We start from the raw sequence: 21,343 nt of genomic DNA, 5'->3' as shown, positions 1-21,343 counted from the left end.
AGATACCACCTTCCCTTTTTAACCACATTGCTACATAAGCATACCAAGTTAGATCCTAAACTTGGCTTCACCTAACTACTAGGTACTGCAATACAATATGAGTGACATGTCATGTTAATATGGATATCATATACAATAGGGCCCAACCTCTCCCACAATAAAAGCTATAGTTTGTCATCCTCCAATATAGAATTGTGGATAATATAATTACATGGCCGTGAAGTTCTAATGTAAAAAGAAATTAAAAAAATAAAGATGTGGAATTAAGCTTTTAAATGTTGTAGTTGTAGAAATTGTTGCAAGTAGAGTCATGATGTTTCTGTATTACTCTCACATTTGAAATGTACTAAAGCTCCTAAAATGACTCTAAAAGCTTTAAATTGTGATTCAAAATGATAACAACCATTTTTATTTGGATCTATACAAAAATTGTGCATAATCTTACTCTTTTTCTCTTTCCCAAAGTAAGCCTTATAAAAAAATAACAAAGGTTTTCAAAATAAATCATATAAAGAAAACCATCAAAGCTTTTTTAAAAGAAAAAGTTTGTTTCAATTAAGATAAGTATTACTTTAACTACTTTTATACTTAAAAACCAATCAAATAAATTGAAAATATTGAAAGTCAACAATCTAACCACCTAAAGTAACACTAGAAAATGTTATATTTATAGCACATAAATAAGCTTATTTTTATATAATTTTATTTTGTTATAACTCAATATTATCATTATATATACTTTGGTTCATTCAACAACACATACCACGCAATGTCACATTTGATGCAAACCTAAATAAGACATCTTGAACATTGTGAAAGAAAAGGCAACAAAGAAAAATGAAACATGCCAACTTATAGGTTTTGAAAACCATCTAGTGATACTAAGGAAGTGGTTGCCAAAAATAAAAGGCATTGAGTGCTTAGGATTCATTTGTTACTATTGTAGCTATTTTTCACTCTTTTATAATGCTAGAATATCTTCTTTGATAAAAAGAGTCAATATTGAATCAATACTTCAATCGTCTCACTTATTATCGCATTCCATCTTTCAAGCAATTTTGTATCTCTTATACATAAGCCTATGCAATCTATGTATTTAAATAGTCTCTATTACTTCAATGAAAGGGGATTGCCATGTTGAAAGAATGTCATATGCATACTATCGTACATAATTTGTAGAGCACATGCATGAGATTTGAGAAAACGCAAATGTGCATACTACTTTCATAGCAAGATACATTTGATGGCCTTTGCAAATGATAAGAGAGCCATTGCTATACCAATTCCAACTTGTATGTAGTAATGTATGTAGGTATGCATCTACTTTGTCCTATTTAGTATAATACATCAATATTGCATGGGTCTTCAATCATGAACCAAAATTAGCTATGGTGAGAAATACCAATGGTGGTTTAGTCGTCACTCCTCAAGAGTTGAGAGTACATTTCACATCAATTTGATGCATTTCTTTAAACTACTATGCTAAAGCAATCGTCTATATGGCCAAATGGACTTGTGGATACCTAGCCATATACATATTCCTTCATACAAGTACTGTTAACAATTAAGATATAGCTTGTACCAGCTTGACAAGTTGGTGTGCTTACCAATCAAAAAGCAAGATTTAAGTTATCAGTTTGCAAAACAAGTAAAAGACAACAAAAAAGTGACAACATATGGATAATACATTCCCACCATTTCTCACAACATCCTCAATCACATAATTCCACAATGAGTGCTCTTACTTGACATAATGACAATACGAACGGTTCCTATAAGAGAGGGCAATAGTTAGAGCATGGTAAAACTCATGGTTGAGCCATAAGCTTGAGCCGTAATGGTTGTCCAAAGTGCATTGTGCACAATAGGATAGGAAAAGAACAAACAATAGGACAAAAAGAAAATAGAAACATAACAAAGTCGCAAAAAAGAAAGAGACTAACTCATTGTACGTGTAGACTTCATATTGTGACATAGAGGTGGCAAACTAACTCATGGTATGTGCAAAGTTCATATTGTCACATAGAGGTAGCAAACTAGCTTTAGGGTCGAAGAGCTAGTAGCTTAATAGGGTCCAATACTTGAAACATTGTCTAACACTTGCAAGGGCTAATGATGAAACAAATGTGCCATGCATCCTTAACAGCAAATGTTTATTAGGCTAGTGGTTTATAGTGAGGTGCTTGGCGGGCTGCTGGCACAATGACTGAAGTTCCAATGCTTGTCGTATCATTGGAGCTCGTGCACTTCAAAGAACACCTTAGCCTGCCTTCAATAAGAAGGCTAAAATTTACACACTCGATGCACTGAAGTGCTATTCCTAATTGAAGGGCCATCGCTAGTTAATCCATCTGTAGAGGAGAAAAGCACCGGACAAGGTAGGTACCACAATTTTCCGAACTTCTTCATTCAGGCGTTCCACAGCTTTGAGAAACGACGCGGTGTGGGCTGTGAAAGCCCGCGCGCATCAGCATCTTCCGCCTCCATTGGCATTGGTGGTGGTGAGGAATTTTTTGTGTAGAACCTCGAGGCGGTGCCGCAGTGAAGATGAGCAGCTGACCAAACCAGTCGAGATGATTGCAAGCACCTGGGCTTCAACTCGCCTGTCGTATAACAAAAAGATAGATGATCGACAATAACAGATACATGGTCACAACGCTCGTGTGCTGTAAATCGAGCCAGATAGCCGCCATTGTAAACGTTTTAATTCGTCGCCGTGTGCGGGCCCCGGGGGTTAATGAGGAGCGAACGATCAAGGTACCACCACTAAGAAAGTGTGAACCAAATGTCTCTGATTTTTGTGAGTGATAACATAAAAATCCCAAGCTACTTCGAAAGTTCACTTCCACAAAGTGGGCGATATCCAAGTCTCCTAAAATACAACGCATTGCTCTCCGTGCGGGGTTAAATTCCGAAGACGCTTTCAATTTGTTTTGGCCATGTAACGCTGCCAAAGATATTTGGAGAGAGAGAAAGACAAGTAGTTGAGTAAAGTACGCTTTGATGGTATCGTCAGCTGGAGGCAGGCCCTTCTAGAGTAAAAGGGAGGATGTCTCCAGGTTTTTGTTAAGTATTAGCAAGTGATTAGAGGCGATTTCCTGCAGAGCTTGTGGGATGCATGAAATCAGATCTCCTTTGGTTCTAAGCCGCTGGTCACGACTAATCCAGTAGGCAAGCTGTCAAGCAGGATTTTGAATCCACAAGGTTCTCTAGATCCCAAGGTTAGTGTGTGTTAAGTTGAAACCATCTGGGCTATCCATATTGCAATCAATATAATCAAAATCTCTTTCTGCAATTTTTTTTCAAAAGTCCCTAAATTCAATCCACACATTCTGCAACTTGCGAAATTCTTCACATTTCATGTAATATTAGGTGCAATGTGCCTTTTAAAGTCAATTATTTGGAGATTAACCAGGAAATGACTGAAGTGCATACTGTAGAGGTTTGTAATGAATGTACTAGTACCATCTATTGTGAGCTATGCAATGGGATACTAAAGAGGTGACACCTGAGGAAATCATAGTACTACAACGATAAGAAGCATGTGTATCTTGTACCACACATGTTCTTACTAGAAATTGTCTCAAATGCTAGGGTGCCAAGCTCAGATTTAGGGTTTCAGATCTCCCATGTCCCAAGGTTTGCCAACCCCATGCAGATGATGCAATAGCTTCTCCCAATGAGCTCTCACATAGGGTCGGAGATTGTGCCCTGCACATAAAATGCACAAATGCATTTCAATGTGTTGACTGCCACTGTTCAAAAGCATCCGTTTGAAAATCAGAGCAGATGGCCACTCATGGCTTGCCCACACATTTGATCCAAGAGAGCAAACCTGCTAAGGTTCTCAGTGCTTTCTCATATGTGACCTATTCCATAGCTATTCAATGACCTCAGATAATATCATTGAGTTACTTTGATACGACACAAAGCTGGATGGATGTGACTAACTCTAGCCTGCTATCGTAACAAGCATGTAATGGTTCTGAGCTATGAACTTTACAACAATTCCCGTTTTAAGTTAGTATGTATTCATTATCCATGTTTGATTCTGTACTGAAGGAAAAATTCCAACTCAAGGGTCTCATTTGACAAAAGATCTACTTCATCTACCAAAAGTTTTGAAGAGTTGGCCAAGAAGAAAACAAATTAGCCTATCGTGATTCTGCAATCAGGTAAAAACAAACCATGTGTCTTTACACTTTCACCTGATCCATGTTAAGAAACAACAGTTGACAATTGCAAGGATCTATGATGAGAACAGACCCCCAAGATGCAATTGGTCTTGCATTTTTGGATAAATGCCATCCTGACATTTTCAACATAAACTTGTTGGAAAACATTAAAAGCTTCAGCAATAGCAACCTGTAGAGAAGCACATCCTAAAAGGGCACTCGATAGGCATTGCACATGCCAATGATTTCTCATCGATATTGTGTGTGCACGCACATGCACAAGCACGTGTGTGCGTGCGTGCGTGTGTGTGTGTGTGTGTGTGTGTGTGTGTGAGAGAGAGAGAGAGAGAGAGAGAGAGGGGTGCATCCCTAAGACGCGACGCGATGGCGGATCTGCTTCCCCCGTGACCTGACGACGAACCACCTGTGCGTTGCGGGCGATCTTCCCCCGGACCTGCGTGGAGGGTGTCGGCCCTGACGTCCGCGTCCTGCCATCGCCTGGACCTTCCGCCTACTTTGCCTACTGACGGCCGCGACCCTCGTCACCACGTGCTGTTGCTGCGCCCGTCCGTCTCGTGTGCCCACGCCTGTTGCAGCTGCCCGAGCCTTTCCTGCTCGTCTAGGGCAGCCCGTCGCCTCCTGCAGCGGAATCCCTAGCGCCCCCTTTCTGCCGCCCTGCCCCTGGAGCCGCCAGCGCGTACTGCTCCTGGCGCCCTGTCCACGGCCAGCCGCCCTGTCCCTGACACCCTGTCCACGGTCGCCTGCCACTGACGCCCTGTCCCCGGACGCTGCTGACGGACCCCTGCCCGGCACCCCAGCCTGTCCGGTCTTGCCGTGGAGACCGCCAGGCCTTTGTTCGCCCTTCTGCCCCTGCATGGTGACAGGTAAAGCTCCGTTTTCATTCGCTGTCCTTGCAGAGTACACCCGAGACTCCGTTCGTGCAGAGGCGCCCAGCTCCTGTAAAAACCTGAACCTGACCATCGTCAAAGAGGCAGCGTCCGGGATAGCGTGCCCCCGGCTCTGTACACAGAGAGAGAGAGAGAGGCAGAGGGAGAGAGAGAGAGCGGTCCCGCTCTGCACTGTCGGTCAGCCCTTCTTCGAGATCAGCTCGTCATACACGATGGCTGGTTTGGATATGGATTTCATAGACCAAACGGTGGCAGCACTTGGCCCGGACTCTGATGCTGAGGAACCGGAGGATATGGTTCCGTGCACTGAAGAATTGCCCCCGGGTCCTGACATCCAGCCTGCGGGTAAACGTACCAAGCATGCACCGGAAGAGATAGGTGCTACTCCGGATCGTTCCTATGCGCAGGTTACTTCGGATTCTGTGGACCTCAGGAGATGGACTGGGAGCATCTGTTGGAATTTGCCAACACTCTGCTTGGTGAATATGTTCAACATAATCAGGAAGCCTTCTCTGACTCTGCTCCAGACGATGTTCTGGAAGCAACCGTCGACCCAAAAACTGTCCTACGCTCCTTTTCGGTATTTTATGATCGCGCGGTGATACTCTTCTTCACTGGTCGAATCCCGCTGCTTTCCCGTATTCGCCAATGGCTGCAGAGTCTGCTACAAGGGGAATGTGTTGAGGAGATTTTTGTTGGACCCCGAGGTTTTTTTGAGGTCCTCTTGAAAACCGAGACGCACCGTGCTGCTCTCCTGTCTAAACTGCCGTTGTTTTTTGATTGTCAGTTGGTTCATGTGGTTCCATGGCGCCCGATGGCAGATTTCCAGCGCCTCCTGCAACGTGAATGCCCTGTGTGGGTAGAAGTGGAAAATTGTCCGGCTGTTTATTGGCTGCTATTGAAGGATGCTATGGCCGCTGTGGGCACGGTTCTAGTCCCTCCCAATCTCAGGGCTGTGAATCGCAACCGCTTGTGCATGTTATGGGATACTGCAAGGAAACGGCCTGCTTGGTTACGCCTCAATTGCTCTGGCATGCATCCGCTACACTTTCGTTTGAAATGGGGCAATTTTGCCAGCCATTGCTTTTCCTGTGGACAGTTGGGACACTTTATGGCTGAATGCCCTGAGCAACAACACGTTTCAGATACGGGTCATGTTGCTCCGCCCATGGAAGATATGGTGTGCGATGCTCCGTCGCAGGATACTATCCATCCGCCCCAAGTTTTGGCCAAAGGTAAACAACAGGTTTCGGGTCTAGATTCCCGTGCCACTGATTGGGTTGAAGTACGTGCCAAAAAAGGCACCAGGATTGGTGCTGGCATGGAGAGTATTGTGCCTACTACCTCACAAGATTCCATGCGAACATACATGCGCAGGAAGGAAATGATGTCTTCTGAGCGCTCTGCCCCTGCTATGGTTTCTTCAGCTCCCCGTCATCAACTAGCTAAGAAAATGTATTCGGATCGTCTAAAGGGCCCACCTGCACAGCTGGCTTTTGATACCAGGGGCAACGTCATTACTCCGTGGGATCGTCGTTACCCACGTTCCAACCCCAAGCAAGCAGATATGCCGTCTACTTCCAAATCTGGCCCTCAGAACTCTTTTGCGGTGTTGGCGGATTTCTTGGATGAGGGAGTCCTGGACATTCTCGCCGACAAAGTCAAATCGAGGCAAGCTGTGCCTCGTACCTGATTGTGTTTTGTATACACATGAAAGTGGCCACGTGGAATGTGCGAGGGATTTGTTCTCGCCACAAGCAACATGCCATGTGGACGGCATTGTATGAGAATCAGTGGGATGTCCTGTGCGCTGTTGAGCACAAGAGTCACGGTGACGCCGGTAAAGTTGTGGATTGCCATGGCTTTCGTTTGTTCTATGCAGGATCACAGGCTATGCATTATTCGGGTGTGCTCATGATTGTACATGCCAAATATCAGCCTGTTCTTATTAAAAATGATGTTCATGACCGCTTCTTGGTGGTTGAAATCCTATTCGAAGGGGAAATCCTATGGTTACTTGGCCTCTATGCTCCGAATGATTCGTTCTCTCGCCGGGAGCTTTGGCAGACTTTGAAGACTTCATTATCACTTGGCAGACGGGGCTTCTTCATGGGGGATTTCAATGTGTGTGTTGATTCTTCCTAGTCTACATCGGAGCACTCGGTCATGGATGCACCGGAAAGTCGTATGTGGCAAGAGTTGGCTCTTGCTGTTCTTAAGCAAGATCTTTGGTCCTGGCTACACCCGTCTTCTCCAGGCTTTACTTTCCATTCGGCCCAGTATGCCACAACATGGTCGCGGCTGGACCGTATATATATCATGCAGAATTATGATTTTCTGCCTGAGATGCTCGAAATAAAAGTGTTGCAGCAATATGTCTTGTCGGACCACTTCCCTCTGCAGTTCGAGTTGCTTGCACAACCCATTGCCCCTTTCAAGCAATTTCTGGAGAGACTCCCTTTGCGTTTCAACTCGTCCTACTTAAAGCATACAATTTTTCAGGGCTATATGCAACAATTGCTTGACAGATTCTCCTTGGACGTTTCCTCTCAGGGCACTGCGTCATTTGAAAGATTGCTCTCTAATGTGCAGCGGGTTGCTCGGCAATATGGGATCTATCATGCCTCTCTTTGTCGGCGCCGTCGACAGGCAGCGGAGGACCTGCTGGTTTTGGTTCGCTCCCTGCTGGTGGACACTCCGGATGATGCATTTCTGCTTGCACTGGCCATGCGGGTGGCCGATCTTATTAAAGAATTCCAGCTAAAATCGTATCAGCAGGCCAAATTGCAACATCTGACAGAGACTTTGCAAGATAGTGCATGTCAGACCCATAAGTTCTTTCGAGCTCTCCATGCCTCTCCTGCTCGAGAGAATATGACCAGACTCGGGGATGCACAAGGCCATTTTATCCTGGATCCAAAGACTATTGTGCATATGTGCAGGAATTATTTCCATGACCTTCTCGGTTACGCTTCTCCACCTTCAACCCAAATTACTCAGGCCCGTTCGGTTTTTTATGACCTGGTCCACAATCAGCTTCCGCAGGACATGCAAGCTACTCTGGAGTCAGATATTGGAGAAGCAGAGGTTATGGATGTCTTATTACACTTGCCCAAAGATAAAAGTCCGGGTTGGGATGGTCTCACCAATGAGTTCTTTGAGGCTTTCGCTACCCAACTGGCGAAACCATTACAGGCTTTGTTTCAACAGGTGTGGGAAACGGGAATCATGCCTCCCTCATGGAAACAAGGACTTATTAAACTGCTTCCAAAAGTTCCTTCGCCATCTAAGTTGACTCAGTGGCGCCCCATTTCTTTGATGGGTTCAATGTACAAAATCTTTTCCAAAATAATGGCGAATCGGCTCCATAAGCATCTCCCTGCCCTTGTGCACCCTCTCCAGTATGGTTTCATTAAGGGCCGAAATATTCTACACAATGTTTTGAATGCCCAATTGGCCATTGATTATGCCCGCCATTCTAATCAGGAGGTGGTATTGATTCAACTGGACCTGGAAAAGACTTTTGACTATCTGGACTGGTCTTTCATTGCTGACCTTATGTCTGCTATGGGCTTTGGTGCTCGGATGTCTCGTCTGATCTACACCATTAGTGCTGCGGCGTCTTCGCGAGTCATGCTGAACGGAGGTGTTACTGAGCCATTTGTCCTTGCCCGTTCTGTCAGACAGGGGTGCCCTTTGAGCCCTTTATTCTTTGCCCTTGCGACACATCCAGTTCTTTCCATGTTAACACATATGGCCGCCTCTTCCCAGTTGGCCGGACTGTCGCTTCCTACAGGACAACACTTCATTGGCCAATCACTGGCGGATGATACTTTTATGATTTTGCGAGCGGATAAGGATAACCTTCGAAAAGCATTGGATGTTTGGGGTCTCTTTGGTCAGGAGTCAGGCCTTCGTATCAATGCGCTCAAATCAGCCATTCTAAGCTGCACGGAGTCAGATTTGCAGTCCTTGGACTGGCAGGGTCTGGTTGTTCCTCGAGGTTCCATTGTAAGGCATCTTGGATACCCTTTGGGTGTTGATGTTCCCCCAAAACAGCTTCTGCAGTGGATTTCTCAGAAAATGGTGGCCAAGTTTATGTATTGGAAGTCTCAGGCCTGGCCTTTTCATGTTCGCCTCAAAGTAGCCCAGATAATTATGTTGCCAATGCTCACATATTTCTTGCCATTGTTGCCCTGGACTCCCACGACTCTGAATGCTCTCACTCAGTCTATTCGCTTCATGCTATGGAAGAAGGACTCAGTGCATGCAGGTATTTCCTGGATCTCGTGGTCGCATGCGTGCACCCCCAAACGCATGGGTGGCGGAGCGATGTTAGATGCCCAAACTCACATGCAGGCACTTCGTTGGTCCCTTTTCCGTGCTATGTGCTCGGATGATCATCATCCATGGGTCGCTATCGCCCGTTATTTCCTCGAGGGCCGTGGGCTTCGGCATGGCACTACCCAACTCCAAAGTTCTTGGTGGCATGTTCTTAATGCGGATTCGCGGTTTTCCAGTTCTTCGTCATCGTTGCTTATTCATTTGGTGTGTTCCTGGAAACACGTCCTTCAAAAGGCTCAGTGGCACCCAACGGAGGATCGCTTGGCTACTAACTCTTTTCAATTGAAAGTACTGGCAGTCTCGCGTTTACTTTCGTGGGAAGGTAAACATGAGCTTAGACCACAATTCAACCGGATGGCACGTTTGGGCTTGTCTTCAGTCGCAGATGCCACCCTTGCCAGTCGCAATGTGCTTATATCGTTTCGTACTGCTAGGAGGCTCTTCCGGATCCCTCGTGGATATAGGCCTATATGGGAACAACTTTCGACGGTGCTCCAGAGCAGACAACCCTTTCTTGCTCTTGCTTTGGATCATCCCTGGCAGGATTGGGACCTACAAGGCCGGCTGCATTTGAGCAAAGCTTCTGCTAATCAAGTGTATCATCTTCTGGTTAAAGACAATCAATGGCTAGTTACTAAAGCGAATGCTGTATGGGGATTGCGTAAATCCCGTTCATGGTGGAGGGCAACTGTGATGGAGGGCTGGGTCAACAAGACACCCTTTAAATACAAAGTCTTTCTTTGGAGAGTGATGATTGGGGGTCTTCCGCTTGCTTCGGCTCTTTCCAAGCGACGAATCTCCAATGGCACCTGTTTCTTTTGCACCACTACTATGGAATCCGCCCGCCACCGATTTATTTCTTGCCCCATCGCTAAGAAAGTCTGGTTGTTTTTGTCGGCCGTTTGGCGAGGGGTGGTTGGTATCACACTGCGCCCCTTTGATTGGGTTTTGGGCCAGCCCAAATACCCTACTCCCGCACAACCACATATGAAGCTCATGTACCACTTTCTTCGATACTGGGGCTATTGGCATAACTGGACCATTCGGAATGCTTTTCTGTTTGACTCCGCCCATAATGTTCAGCGGCATATTGTGAGGCTTAAGGGCCTCTTGTATTAGCAGTTAGCTCTTCTCCATCGTTCTGATTTGCTCTCTACGGAGGACTTCTGTCCTTGGCATATAGCAATTTCCTCCGCATCCTTGCCATGAAATTGTAACTCGTAATACTTAGCACCTCTTCACATGATGGCCTGGCTTGTCGTCATGTATCTTGTAATCAAGTAATCTTGTATTTTTTTCGTAATTAATACAATTACCTTTTACGAAAAAAAAAAAAAAAGATGCATCCCTAATGATTTTGAACATGTTAATCCACAAGTTTAAAAGGGGGGGCCAAACAACAACACTTGCCCATCACCAAATATTCTAGTAGGGTTCCTTGTGATTAAAATGTACAGTCTTTCCTCTTGAATGGGTCTAACAAAATAAACAAAGCAAAAAATAAATGCAATACAGATTATCACATGGAGTTACCTCATTTATTCCTAGACCTTAACATGGACACGTCTATCTCTCTAAAATAGCAAGACCATGACATAGCATTTGTTCTGCAACTCAACATACTCTACATCCTATCTCTAAGCCAACAAGTTGCAAGGGCATGTTCAACCATGAGAAAGCTATTGAGACATGCACACACACACATACAAACATGCGTGTATACTATGGAAATGAGGAGAAACTAATTGACAAAGTTGATTACATAAACACTTCTGCACAAATATCACACTCAATTAGTGCAACATTATTTTAAGTTCTTGAAACAAACCAAAGAAGCAAAATTGCCATAGGAACTGCTCCATACGAAGCCAAGCGCAAGACAGACTCAGTTTCAACTGATAACACTCCAATTCGAGACCAATCCCCACTATACCTGTGTCAATGAAAATGTCAAACTCAACAATCTTAAGATTATAAAAATGCCATAAAGGTAAGAAAGCATAAATATTCTAGCTAGAAAATATGCATGAAAGAAGTGTCACCATTATGATCCTAAATAATGTGAAGTCACTTTTAGAGCCCCACGTATCATTAGCTTTGAGTCACAATAATAAATAAATACTGATACATGATACGAAACATGACGAGCATGAGTCCTCATGTTGTTTGAAACCAAAAGGGCTTGCAAAATTAGGTCAATGTTTGGTACTAGATTAGTGAGAGAAGGAAACCAAACTTCCTTCTCAGCAAGGGTAGTAAATAACCTAATTAAGTAATATTACAACAAGCATAAAATTCACATAAACTGAAAAAACAAATGTTATCACTTAATCTTGGACAATGGACACCTTGTTGGTATTTCTTTAACTTGTATTGCTAAACGTTGAAGTACATTAAGATCCACCCTAATCTTCTTCAATCCTCAATACATCTTGCTGTCCATAGCAACTAGCAAGTCTTCAAACCAATTTGCCCCAAACTTAATGTTGCTTGGCTAACCTCTTAAAATTCTCTAAAATCCCCAAATTTCAGCTGTTGATCCTCAAGTACTAGCACCTAAATTTTGAGTGATTTTCCTAGGGTAGCTAGTAAACCCTAATTTCTATTGTAAATTCAGGTTTACAACAGAAATTCTTCAATTGCATCCTCTTGGGACTAAATTTGGCTAAGATCTCAAGGGAAGTTGTGATTTGGCTAAGAGAATAGAGAGAAAGTTGGAAGAGAGAAATTTGAAAGTTTCATCACCATAATTGGTTGAAATTTAATGTTGCTCTACTATGAATGGCTGAATAATTGCAGTCCACCATCAACAGGAGCTCCACATGCAATTGCCTCCCCTTGTGGACCACAGAATTACTGTCACCGCCTATACACTGCCTATAAGGATTGTCACCTTCCTCCAATGGCCTCCTAATCAGTTGAGGGCAGCTCTTTGACAATCTCTGATGGCTGGGCTGATCACCAATGGCTGGAAGATTGTTGTAGCGGCTCTCTGTCCTTCTCTTCTAATCTCCACAATGGTAGAACGAAGCCCCACAAGCCTCTAATAGCCTTACACTCACTTGCATGGGCAACTTTTGCCAAGTGGTAGCCTTAAATGCATCTTTCAGTAATTGTCAATGCAATCAAATTAATTTTCAAAGTATTAATATTGAAAATTAAATTAATTATTGATTCTTGCTCAAAATTAACTACACTAGCCAACAATTAAATTGGCTAGACCACTTCACCATCCAAGTATTCCTGAGCATTTATTAACCCTTGAATTAGCATTACTTAATTAATTAATGCCTAGTTCCTAATGTCACTATTGATGTTAATTGGCTAATAACATGATCTAGGCCAAAATATACCACCAGATATACCTATCAAGTATAACTTGTCACTTGACCATGCTCATGCACCTATTGCTTAACCATGTTGATGCCCTCTACATGTTTGAAATTTACTTAAACAAGTTATGATCCTTGCACATGAATCATAACCACTATCAAAATGATAAGGGGTGCATCCAAATGCCAAATCCCAACACTATTTTGACCACCAAGGCAAACTAATGCGTAATCTAAGCATAGCTAATGCCTCATAGCAATGATATACCACACAATACTCATGTAAAGCATACATTAGTTGCAAACCATACGTAATTTAGGCAAATGTACTTCTCTTGCATGACCAACAAATGTACATTGCATACCATCCATGTGTCCTGTACATGCCTTGCAAACATACATCACATCTAAATGTACAATCTATGTACTCCATACATGCCAATGGCCTTACAAATGTATAGTTTCAACACATGGGTACAAACTATAAACATCTATATACCAACTCACAATGACTAATACACTGAACAACAATCCCAATGGCAAAATATTATCAGCATACAGTACCCTGGATACAAACCAAGTACATCGGAGATCCACTTCATAACTGAGCTATCCGTCACGAGGGCAGCCAAGGTTCAATCTCCCCCTTCAGCACCATGCAATACTCTAGAAATTTTGTGCTCTATTGAACCTAAAAGAGCTTAATCCACTACTAGCTCCAACCACAACTCCTCAAGGTAAAGTGCAACACTGAGGATGATCTGCCAGGTCACCCTCCTCCATCCATTTGCATCCTTCAATGCGTGACACAAAGCTGAAACTTCACCAAGAAGCGCATGGGAACTTTACCTCTAACTCTTCATGTCTCAAAACTTGCACTAGGTTCTAGGCCTTTTTCCCTTTGGATCACACTTATCTTTGGAACTTTCATATTGCTGTAAAAAATGCTACATTGACTACATTCAGCTCATGATCAACAATACTATATGAAGCATTTCCATGACCAGCATTGATACAATGAGTTTCAAACATACCGGGGTTAACAAAAGCATTACCAAATATGCCGCTTTGTGCCTCATTATCATAGCAATATCATAGTCACAAGTGACAATCATTTTTGGACTTGAGGATTGTGGGGCTTTCCATTCCACGTCCCATTCAATGTGATTGCATAGTCACAAGTGACAACAATTCCTTCCCATCCCTCATCCCCCATCCCCATCCTATTTTGTGTCACTTGTGAGTATGGGCAATATTGCTATACTTGGGTTTTTCATTCCATTTTCCACATGCAAACACATTGGTCCTTGAATACCATGCATAGGTGGCTGCATACCAATATATTTGATCCTTGCATCCCCATGGCTGAAGCATTACTAACCATTGCTTGGAAAACCAGACCACTACCAAAGCACTCTATGTGACCAACATTAGCAAGCATGTCTTGCTATCCAAAAAAAAAAACCATTGGATTGGCACTTCCAATTTGGCCTTGCATTAGCATTGACTGCCCCACTAGCATCATTTGATTTTGCTCATTACCCACATCATGTTGCTGCATTGGCTCTTCTTTTGATACATCCTACTATCCCAAAGCTCATGAAGATGATTTCCTCTTCTTACCTTTGCTACCCTTATTTAGGGAGTTTAAAAAGTGCATAAACCGAGGATCATTTGCCAATTGCACAAACATTTCAACTACTATCCTCCATTGATTTGTAAAATGGTCATCATATTTTCCTTCCTCATGTTGGTCATTAACTTCAAGAGACCTAAAAGAACCCGCATTTTGGTCTAAACCAACATTAACTACACCCTGCCCATGTTGAGTGCCTTGTCCAAGATCAAGCAATGCATTTTTCCCTACATTTTCTAAAATTTCAGGCTGAGATGCATCATCAATACTTGATCCCATCTCACTATACAAAGACATTCTCGCTATAATGCTCAGCTGATTACAATTTAAGCACTCAAGCAATGTTTCTAACTTCCAAAATCAAATGCCATGGGCCCACTAATTCAAGGAAGTTCATGGTGTCTCAACAATAGAACCATAAAACCAAGCTTCTTTCTCTGCAAGGATGGTAAATAGCTTGATTAACCACTAATTACAGTAACCATAAAATTCACATAAACTGAAAATACAAATGCTACCAATTAATCTTCGACAATGAACACCCTGTTAGCCACAAGGCTAGCACCCCTTGCGGAATTTCTTTAACTTGAATTGTTAAAGGTTGAAGGATGCTAAGAGCTGACCTGATCTCCTTCAATCTTCAATACATCTTGCTGTCCATAGCAACCAACAAGTCTTCCAACGAATTTGCCCCTTGGTTTGCTTGGAGATTGGCCTTCAATTTACTCATTGGAAAACAAATTCTGCCATAATGCTAGTTGGTTAACCTCTTAAATCCTCAAAAACCCCTAGATTTCAACTGCTAAGTTTTAAGTACTAGGCCCTAAATTTGAACACTCTTCCTAGGGTGGTGGTGAACCCCAATTTTTGCTCCCTCCTATGACCAAGTTTTGGCTGAGATCTCTTGAAGGAAGTGGTGAATTGGTTGAGAGAATAGAGAGAAAGCTAGACAAAGAAATTTCAGAGTTACATCACCAAAATTGGCTGAAATTTAATGTTGCATTGCTGTGAGTCGCTAATTGACTGCAGCCTACCACCAACAAGAGCCCCACATGAAGTCACCTATCCTTGTGGTCCCAAAAATGGCTGCCGCCAATCTATACACAGCTTATAGGGGCTATCGCCTACCTCCAATGACCTCTTGATTAGCTGGGGGGAACTCTTTGACAATCTCCAATGGCTAAACTAATTACCAATGCTGTAAATTGCAGCAACATCTCTCTCTCCTTCTCTCCTAATCTCCACAATGCTAGAATGCGGTTCCACCAACCTTCAATACATAGTTACCAGGAACGGGGAACAGGAACGGGACCCCTTGGAACGGGGGGAACACCTAAAGTTAGGGAACGGGACGGAGGGAACAGCATATATATATATATATATATATATATATATATATATATATATATATATATATATATATATATATATATATATATATATATATATATAGAGAGAGAGAGAGAGAGAGAGAGAGAGAGAGAGAGCTTATAGATTAAGTTAGTTGGAAGATTGCAAATTGGTTTATCTAGTAGCATGGTGGAAGTGAGAAGGGTGGCATGATATGCTAGGTACAATATGGGACAACTAGATTATGGGTAGTAGTATGGTAGGCATTGAAAAGGTCATGTTCGAGGTGCCAATTTAGTGACCTAATGGATCACGCTTTTCAAGAGGGGACCAACAATACAATTAGTAGCAACATAATTAGTAATCATATGTCACACCACCCACACATGTTTGTATATATGTGTGACGTGTGTATCTAATATCTATCTCGTGTGTGTGTGTCTCACCCACTCACTCACTCAGGCAGGCAGGAGAGGTAGGAGCAGGTAGGGCCTAGGCGAGGCAGGCAGGAGCAGGTGGGCGAGGGAGGCAGAGCAGGCGACAAAGGCAGGAGCTGGCGAGAGCAGGCGGGTTCCAGGGAACGGCAGCTGGAACGGCCCGGAACGGGCAGGAACAAGGCTAGGAATGGGCAGGAACGTTCCATTGGCGTTTCGCTGGTAGACAAATGTTGAAATGCGTTAATCAGTTCCTAAGGCCCGCAACGGGCATTCCCTGTTTCTATGCTTCAATAGCCTTACCGTCATTGACATGGGCAAGTTCTACCAAATGGCAGCCTTCTAATTGCAACCTTCTAATTACATTTTTCAATAATTTTTAGTTCAATTAAATTAAATTTTTTGAAATATCATTTAATTATTAATTCTCACTTAAAATTTTATCTATATTAGCCAACAATTAAATTGGCAAGGCCAATTTGTCATCCAATGTTCTTGAGCACTTATTAATCCTTGAACTTGCATTAATTGCCTAGTTCCTAATGTCACCAATGATATTAATGACTATTAAAAATGAATCGGCATTAATTGCCTAGTTTCTAATGTCACCACTAACATTAATGGCCCCACCATCCTCTAATATGTCTTACCATCACTTGCATAGCAACTTTTGTCAAATGGCAATCTTCTAAATGTATTTTCAGTAATTTTCAATCCAATTAAATTGATTTTTTAAAAATGAATTTAATTATTGATTCTCACTCAAAAAATTAACTATACAAGCCAATAATTAAGTTAGTAAGACATGCGTGTCATCCAAATATTCTTAAGCATTTATTAATTCTGAAATTGACATTAATTGCCTAGTTTTTAACGTCACCACTGACATTAATGGCTATTAAAATGATCAAGGCCAAAATCTATCGCCAACTACCACCTAGTACCTATCACTTGTAACTTATTACAACTTTTGCCTTTGACACCCATTGATTTCTCAAGGTCCTTCGCCCTTGATTGTGAAATAACTAACTTTCACATCATGTGTACCTCACAATTGTGTATTTCACATCCTCATGATAGAGAATAAAACGATTAAGTTCCAAATACCTTTAACATTTACAAGTTGAAACTCTCAAATTGTTGAGATGTGTTTTATCATTTTTACATGTAGACTTTGTGAGGATTTGACATCATAACTCGGAAAAAGAGGGCTAGAAGAGGGCACCTAAAAGTACGAACAACACAAGACTAACAAACATATGCTTGGAATTATGAAATGAAAAGATACTGAATGAAAATACAAGTAAGGAACAATGAACGGGATACTCAAGGAGTGGAGGAGGCAACTTGCAATGTAGCAAGAGCCAAAGCAAATGCTCAAAGTAGAGAAAGAAGAAACCCACAGAGGCCCCTGTGACTAAGGGTCCAACGTTTTTGGGTGTTAAAGGAGCCATCGATTAAACCACAAAGATGAGTGGTTTGTACTAGAACAATCCTGATGAAAAGCAGCCAGCTAGCACCCAGGGAGTAAGACTTGAAACTGATACATCTAATTGCCAATGATAAAGAAGTTCTGCATTTGGCTGGGGTGAGCAGTCTAAAGTCAGTAAAGTTGTGTTTTGTAGCGTAAGATGATGTGTTTTTCTATGTATGTGTCTGTCTGGCATGTCTACAACAGCAGCAAGGCTGTCTGGAACAGCAGCGTGCTGTAGCAGTCACCAGGCAAAAAAGGGACTGGAAACTTGTATGTTTTGATGTAGGGCAGTAGCAAATCACCACTTGGAGGAGCAGAATGCAGCAGTAGACAAATTTTGGCAGCAAGGAAGGATGGCATGGTAACAGCCAAAAGGGCTAGCCTGGAGCAGTCAAAACAAGCTGCCGCAACTGCATTTGGCACAGCAGTATGGAAGCTTTGAAGAATACGAGAGAGGACATTGGCAATGGAGGTTTGGCTGATGTGAGATACAGATGGTTTGTCCCTTGGTCCATTTTTAAAGAACTATTTTAGACAATTGTCCTACCAAAACTTTATGGGCTTCAGTTTTCATGAATTTCCTTTTTGAAATTGTACAGAAGCTAAATAAATGGGCCAATAATTGATTATTAATATTTAGTGAATTTCCTTTTTGGGTCTCTTAAGGTAACCGAATTTAATTGGCCGATAATCAAGGTGTAATTTTGGTCTAATTTCTGTAGCTTAACACTCCTTCTTACACCCAAGAAAGGAGTGCAAGAGAAAGGACATGCAAGGCCCTTCACTCTTTGCCCTTTGTTTTGTTTGTCTTTCTTTAAATAAAAGAGAGCCAAAGCAGTAGATCACTCCTAAGGGTCTCATTGACATAAGAATGCTGCAATGAGGGAAGCAGGTACTCAAGATCCATGGTTACAGGTGGACAAACAATGCCCGTGAAGTATGCTCGACAAGAACAGGTGAGAGGGGCACATTGTCATATGCAAGGGTTTTCACTTGACTGCCAAACTGGCTTTTCAACCAGTCAAGAGTCCAAACCACAAAACACAATGATGTGCAAAAGGAGACGCAAATTGGAGCACCCTCAATGGGATTTCACATACTCAAGCACCCTTTCACAAACACAATCAATACCGAAGGTAGAAGAGGAATAACAACCCCCTCTTCCCATCATTTCAATTCCAAAGTAGGACCTAGGGTGTCTGTCCTAGTGAGAAAGGTGTCAAGAAGGGAGTGAGTAAGCCTCACTAGCCTACAGTTCCTACTGGATGAGTAGAACTCCTCCCATAGGTCTTTGTGAGGCATAGCTACCAAGAACAGGGGAACTGGGAACAAGCAACAAGAACAAAAAACTCAATAGGAACATGATGCATAGGGAACAGGACTGAAGAAACAAAAAATTTCAAAATAGGTAAAACTAGAACTCTTCCATAATTACGAGTTAAACGCTACACAAGTATTCAAAGATACTGCAAAAGCATCACTTTAAATACCATATTACAGTGGTGAAAACAAAATGAACCGTGCATGATTTATAAGAGCACTCCATGCTACAAAATGAGTACATACTACATTAAAAAGTCTAAAGAGCCATAATGTATGCAAAGCCTAAAGTACACATCGAGAAAGAGCCAAGGCCCAAGTAGCAAGGCCAATAGTAAATACACACGTCAAGTGAAACCAATGAACTGCTGAAGATGATAGATCATTGATGGCAAGCCGCAAGCTACATCCATTAAGACTCAAGCCTCAAGGGCTATTGGACTACTCCAAGTGGTCCTTGATAGCAAACTCATCTCCCAACTCATCTATAGCCCCCTCTGTTGCCTCCCAGACTCCCTCCCCAGGCTTTTGAACATGCCCTCCTCAATATTTTATGCACCAAAGTTGCTTCTCTTTCAATGCAGCGGAGACCAGGGCCCACGTCCAAGCCTGAAGCCAGTTATCTGAAGCTATCAAAGCTGATATGCTAGCACCGCAAATGGTGATCTTGAATCCGTGGTCCTCTTGTCGTGTAAGAAATAAAAGCTTGTAGCCATGGTCAAGAAGAGTATATGTAGCACTCCATTGTGTGGAGTCTTCGTTTTTGCCCATCTTATTGACAATTTCACTGAGGCTGCTTGGCTCACAGTTGGCTATTTGGATGTCAAAGTGGCATCATCTTATTGACCCTCCCATTGAGGCCGCTTGGGTCACGATTGGCTGAGGGATCCTCCGTTGTTTGTTTTCTTGTTCCTCCTCTCTAGAGGGCAATTTCCTACAAGAAGAATAACAAGCGTATCGTCTGATTGGTTTGGGATTATTTTACGGTCCTCATGCAAGAGTAAGGTCATGGAAACACGGGCTGGGGTGGGCTGTGTGAGTGTATATATGCGTGGTAGAAAGAAAACTTACCCTGCATCGATGAAACCCAGCGTGAAGATGACGATAAAGGCTTGCGCAGCAATGCGTGCGATGGGGCTAACGCTAACCTTGGCTTCCGTTTCCTGGCCGCCCACACAAGAATCATGATGATCTTTGTTATTTGTGGAGCTCATCAACAGCAGCCTCTGCGACTTCGTGCTCTTGCTCTCATTGTTGAGGCCCGTAGGCGAAGCGCGGCGTCTGTCCTGCAAGTCGCTTGGCAGCATTCCATACTGACCTCGGCCCGAGAGACAGAGATCTCGTCGAGGGCAAGAGATCTGAACCGGATGCAACACAGTCCAGTGATGTGTAGCCACCACCATAGCCTATATTACCTTTTGATAGGCTGCTAGCAGTATATATGTGTATATGTGTTAGCATTGCCCACGCTATATTGTAGTTCGGGGATATTAGGATTTTCTGTCTATAGTTTTCTCTCTCTTCCAACTCTCTCTATAGTTTTTTATCTCTCTTCTAACTCTCTCTCCCTCTCTAGCATGCACTAGCCACGAAGTAACATTGCCCACACATTAAACTTGAGGGACATTAGGATTTTCTCTCTATAGTATTATCTATCTACTTTTTCTTCTTCCTCTTCTTCTTTCGTTTCTCTCTCTCACCATTGTCTTCCATCTCTCTGCGCACGGACACACGCTCTCTCTCTCTCTCTCTCTCTCTCTCTCATGTAAAGGGTAATTTTATCATTACTAAAGCATAGTCTCAAAAGTACAGCATGACCAAGAGTACAAAGATACAACATGACCAAAAGTACAAAGGAACTAGATTGCTTGTAGGGGAGTTAAAATAACTATAGTGTGTCGAGAAAGCAAATTGTGTCGAGAGAGAATATCCACCAATTCAATCATGTTGATCTACCAATAGAGATGGCCTCTCAAGTGGTATATAACTCTACACTCCTAAAGAAGAATTGAAGATGAATGCATTCCTCATTGCCCATATATGCCAAAACCCCTAAAAGCATACAAACTAAAAGAGCACTTTCATATCGACCTGCATAGAATCTAAGATCTTGGGATGTCCAAAGATCCAATCTTTTGGAGACGTCAATACCCCAACAACTCAAGACCAAATGGTTGATAACAATGAGACCAAACCTTCCTCACCACTAGACAAGAAAGGAACTGATGGTGAGAGGTTTCTGCACATGTCTCACAAGGAAACAATAGCCATTGGAAATCCAATGCTTAGAGAGTGCAAAGGCAAGTAGAAGAGTGTCATTCAACATTTGCCAAATAAAGACCTTGTATTTGAAACACGTTTTTTAAAGCT

The 21,343-nt window shown here is 42.7% G+C and overlaps 1 protein-coding gene across 2 annotated transcripts; it reads right to left on the bottom strand.

Moving 5' to 3' along the window:
* Positions 1-1,775: 1,775 nt before the first annotated feature.
* LOC148025355 (DNA-directed RNA polymerase subunit beta) lies at positions 1,776-20,431 on the bottom strand. Of its 2 annotated transcripts, none has more exons than XM_087692412.1 (2): positions 20,045-20,431; positions 1,776-2,603 (listed from the first exon to the last, which is right to left on the bottom strand). In XM_087692412.1, the coding sequence occupies exons 1-2, from the start codon at positions 20,374-20,376 to the stop codon at positions 2,468-2,470; spliced, it is 468 nt and encodes a 155-aa protein (XP_087548538.1). In that variant the 5' UTR covers positions 20,377-20,431; the 3' UTR covers positions 1,776-2,467. The 2 variants fall into 2 exon arrangements, with proteins under 2 accessions (XP_087548538.1, XP_087548539.1); XM_087692413.1 differs by lacking the exon at positions 1,776-2,603 and adding an exon at positions 4,088-11,360 and having other exon boundaries at positions 20,045-20,426.
* Between the last annotated feature and the right edge of the window lie 912 nt (positions 20,432-21,343).

Source organism: Lygodium microphyllum, chromosome 14 (genome assembly GCF_053477565.2).
Source record: "Lygodium microphyllum isolate KBCC chromosome 14, Lygodium_microphyllum_v1.1.10, whole genome shotgun sequence".
Lineage (NCBI taxonomy): Eukaryota > Viridiplantae > Streptophyta > Polypodiopsida > Schizaeales > Lygodiaceae > Lygodium > Lygodium microphyllum.
The sequence above is the reverse complement of the archived record's forward strand: the minus strand, read 5'-3'. Positions and strand labels throughout refer to the sequence as shown.

What these genes read in the sequence shown, in the direction of transcription:
- LOC148025355 (XM_087692412.1), bottom strand. Translation starts at nt 20,376, where the DNA reads ATGGTGGTGGCTACACATCACTGGACTGTGTTGCATCCGGTTCAGATC. An exon ending in CTGGGTTTCATCGATGCAGG is followed by an intron (nt 2,604 to 20,044) that starts GTAAGTTTTCTT and finishes GTTATACGACAG; the next exon opens with GCGAGTTGAAGCCCAGGTGC.